General features: G+C 34.7%; 1 protein-coding gene across 1 annotated transcript; it reads right to left on the reverse strand.

The window, feature by feature from the left end:
* Nucleotides 1-1,236: 1,236 nt before the first annotated feature.
* LOC144970220 (uncharacterized) lies at nucleotides 1,237-3,460 on the reverse strand. The gene has a single exon (XM_078909628.1). The coding sequence runs from the start codon at nucleotides 3,026-3,028 to the stop codon at nucleotides 1,982-1,984; it is 1,047 nt and encodes a 348-aa protein (XP_078765754.1). The 5' UTR covers nucleotides 3,029-3,460; the 3' UTR covers nucleotides 1,237-1,981.
* Between the last annotated feature and the right edge of the window lie 890 nt (nucleotides 3,461-4,350).

Raw genomic sequence — 4,350 nt, forward strand, 5'->3', positions numbered from 1 at the left:
GAAATAATAATAAGAGTCATTGTTTTACTCCAATACAAATGGTGTAAATGTTACAGCTCGAAACTCGAAGAAATAAATAACAATGTTAAATTGAATGTAGACTTCAATTTAATATACGAAAACAGATAAAATGCACGTTAAGGGTTGTTAACAACGCCACTACCACATTATCTCATTCGTCTGTAGTGTTTCATTTATCCTGTTTTGTTGATAAAGGGGAAACCCGAAACGTCTATTTTATATGTTTTCGTATATTAAATTGAATGTTACATTCAAATTCACATTGTTACCAAAGGACCAATCACTTCCATCAATTGGTTTTACACATAAGTAAAAATATTAATGCTTTGTTTGATTTTGTTTACAAATACATTTCTCATGAGACTTAATCACCCTTCAATCATCATATTTACGTTTTAAGGACAAAGGGTTCTTTGACTGATGTAGCCGTTAAACAAGCCTTCAAACATATCAGCAGGAAGCAAAAGCAAATCTTGAAATCTGAAAATAACATGTTCTGTATTGATGAATTCGACCCAGGGTCTCGACACCCGGCGGTAAAGCCGTTCATGACTGGCTTGAACATATGTGACCCACCGTCTCAAGGCGGTATTATGTCGGGATGAACTAGGTGTTGAATATTGAATTTATACCCACTTATATAAAATATTGGGCTTGTTTCACTTTTGTTTCGACAACAGAATTTTGTGCAATGCAAGAGATTCTCTACGAGAATGTACAAAATCTCTTGCATTGCACAAAATTCAGTTTTATTTCACATGATTTTATTTATAACTTCACTCTTAAGGGTCCTATTCAATCGCGACATAGTACCTCTGAGAGAAGGTGGGTCATATAATATCTCACCGTCTTGTCAAACGGTCCGTAAAATTTGGCGGACTCCGTATTATATAATGGATGAAGATGACATCACTCGGCTCTTTGCTAGACCGCCTGAAAGGTGATACGTTTTTCCATCATGTGAAAGACAATAAATCCCTGTTAAGAATACGCATGGTATTGAATGTTAGTACGATCGATCTGGTGGGTAGAACTGATATATATTTTACTTAGGCGCATACCATCAATACACAAACATTGTCTTTGCATATGAGAACACCTGGGATTTGTCTGGAGGCATTTTGTCTTACATTAATGTATTAAACGTACATTGTCCCTCATGATAAGTAGCTAGATACCGTATGAACATGGTGATACAATTATATTTTACAAGAGTTTTATACATTAATTGATTACTTTTATTTCAATAGCGTGTAAGTCCTCAGTGGCCGATGGACACAGTATCCCGTCTGGTGATAAAGTCAAGCAATTTTGAACCAACTCATGGGTGGCAACGATTGCAAATTCTAACGTCAATGTTGTAACTTGGGGTACCGCATCTCGTACACATTATCTCACTTAAGCCAGGTGTGAGTGTGAGTACCTGGCTATGGGTAATGTTAGAACACAAATACATAAAAGGGATTTTGCAATCTATGCAATGTAAATCTAGTTACCAAATGGCCTGCTGGAGAAATAAATAAAGTATTTGAAGTTGAAGTCAAGTGCCACAGCATAATGAAATATTAAAAATGATCTATATAAATAAGCTTTTTTATTCATTTACATTATCTTCGTTGTAAAATAATCAGATTTAGATATCAAAATTTCACACAGGGATTATCCGGAATTGCAAGACAAACATTCGTTTTGACTTGATTTACTTCAAGCGACTGGATAGCGAGTTTACAGTCGCCGATTCATTCTCACACCATGTTGCCTTTTGTTGAGGATTTAATACAATGGGATTTCAAAATCATTTTGTTTTTCATATTGGGACATATCTGGAATTATCACCATTTATATTGAACAAACTTTCACTTAACATCAAGACATTCGCTCAATCATAAACTATAACATTGCTCAACAAATTTACTGCTACATGAGTAAACCCGGAAAGTAGAAAAGAAAAGAAAGAGAATTATTGTTTTTTATTTCTTTTGAATAGTTGATCAAAAACAGCTCTATAGTTGGAGCTCATGTGACAGTAAATAAAAATATTTAACGATGAGTTAAGGGATTCCAATGCAAAATGATAGGAAAACATGATAAGGAATGCGTTTTTGAATCTCCCTTTTATATTGAACTCCGGGACCGCCAACATGGTAGTGAATGATATAAAGACAGGAATAAAACACACGATAAAAAGCGTCGCCACCATCACGACCATTTTGGACACCTTGGCATCGCGATTGGAAAGTGAGTTGGAAGTGGACGTTACATTTTCACGCCATTTTGCCTTTTGTCGAAGGTTTAATACCAAAACTATTGTAGACACCACGACGACGAAAAATGCTGCTATGGGGAGAAAAATGCTGTGGATGGCAAATGCAATATTGTCCACTTCTTCGCTGTTCTCGATGAAAACCAACCTCAATAGTGTTTTGTTTTTTTCTGGATGAAATTTCCATTCGTACCTGGAGGTGTAAAATATTGGCGAAACGCACGTGGTAACGAAAACAACGACACACGTTAGGTATATAGCAACCCTTTTTGGGGTGATGATTGCCTTGACCTTCAAAGGCGCGGCCACACATAAACAACGTTCGAAGGTAATGAAAGCTGTTATGCAGCTTGTGATTCTAGTAAACGTGTTGTGAATCCATCCTGATGTAAGATAGTGGAAATCTAAGGGGTCAAAGGGCAAATCTAATTTTTGAAAAAACGGATTGTAGCACACTGTCAACCAAATGAGGGAAAAGCAACAGCCGAAATCAGAGATGGCCAATGCCAAGAGAGTGATATTAACAGGATCTTTGAAGCCGAGTTTTACAAAAACAATAATATTGATAACGTTTGCGATAGAGCCGAAAACTGTGATGATTCCGCAAAGAATAACAAAGTTCATGACAGTGAAAAATGTTCTTATCTCGTTGCTAACTACCCCTTCAAGCGTGCTGTTGTCTGGCTGCAAATCCTCCATATTCTTGATATCAAAGGTAAAAAAGCTGATGTTTGTTGACGACATCGTTTATTTCGGTGGAATATTGGCCGAGGTGGTCTAAAATGGGCTATCTATGAAATAAAGTGTTTGATAATTGAACAAAACTCCAAATTACCCACGTGCATGTTTGAATTTAACGTTTTGGGCTCTGTATAAAAGACAAGTTAGCATTGAATCATTTTCAAGACTCATACGTTCATTATTAGTTCCTACAAAATTCTCCAAGCCCAAGCCAAGATCTTTTTAGCATACAAATCTATAAATCTTAAAGAATAAATTATCTGTTAATAAAAGAGGTATAATAGGTCTCCCAATTACGTCATCAAAACTTTTTGAAATACTGAATAGCCCTCTAATCCTTGGAGTAACCATAGATTCTGTTCTCATCATCTTGTATCTTTTTTAAAGAATACATTCCTAAATTGATACTTCTTCACCTGGATCGACTTGTGATTTTTTAAAACATTATAACTACTTTGTTATAGATGCTATTTGCTTGAATACACGAATTATATGTATATTTATACTTTGGTATTATTAACAGTGATTTGGTATTTGTTGTTGTCGTATAACGCAACTACTAACTAATTAGCCAAATAGGAAGGCTGTTGATATTTTACTTTGAACTCGCTGGAGTTTATTGGGTGCTTTCTTTAATTATGTAATTATGTAAGAAATAAATTGTATTGATATTTACTTCAAGATGTTGCTGAAAAATTTTTATCAGAAACGTTTTAGAAATGATCTAATCTTCGTTTGAGGTTGATTCACTATCGGCCCATTATTGTGTCTTATCATAGCTAATGCCATCTAGATGACTAAATTATAAATCCTAGACAATGTATTATGCCAAAATGACAGTCATTTTTGTACAGCAGTTTAACAGAAAACAATATAGTTTACGCAGAACTTGTAAAGAACAAGGAAAATAATGTTTAGATTTAACTCTAATTATTGGTTCACGTCGCTATTGAAATTGAGAGAAAATGATCAAATTATTAGTGCAAATTCAGGTATGATTGCAACAAAGAATAATAGCAGAGCCTATTTGTACTAAACGATAATCTTCATACTTTCCGTATTTTACTTTCTGAAATGAACCTTGTATGACATTATAATCATTGCATTATCAAACAATCATATTAAGAAATGATGAAATTGCCATAATAACCATCAAACATATAATCCGCTACTGTCGTCACAACTCTTCATACACGTGCTTTAGAGTAAATTGATATTACCTAAAATTATGGTTTCACGTGTTTGCATAGTGATTTAGTCATTACTGCGTGATGCTTTTACTTGTTATTTAAGTGTGAATGGATTGGGGTGTGGGTGGGTTGGCA

Source organism: Berghia stephanieae, chromosome 4 (assembly GCF_034508935.2).
Source record: "Berghia stephanieae isolate SIO BIC M18660-M18661 chromosome 4, UCSD_Bste_1.3, whole genome shotgun sequence".
Lineage (NCBI taxonomy): Eukaryota > Metazoa > Mollusca > Gastropoda > Nudibranchia > Aeolidiidae > Berghia > Berghia stephanieae.

What these genes read in the sequence shown, in the direction of transcription:
- LOC144970220 (XM_078909628.1), bottom strand. Translation starts at nt 3,028, where the DNA reads ATGTCGTCAACAAACATCAGCTTTTTTACCTTTGATATCAAGAATATG.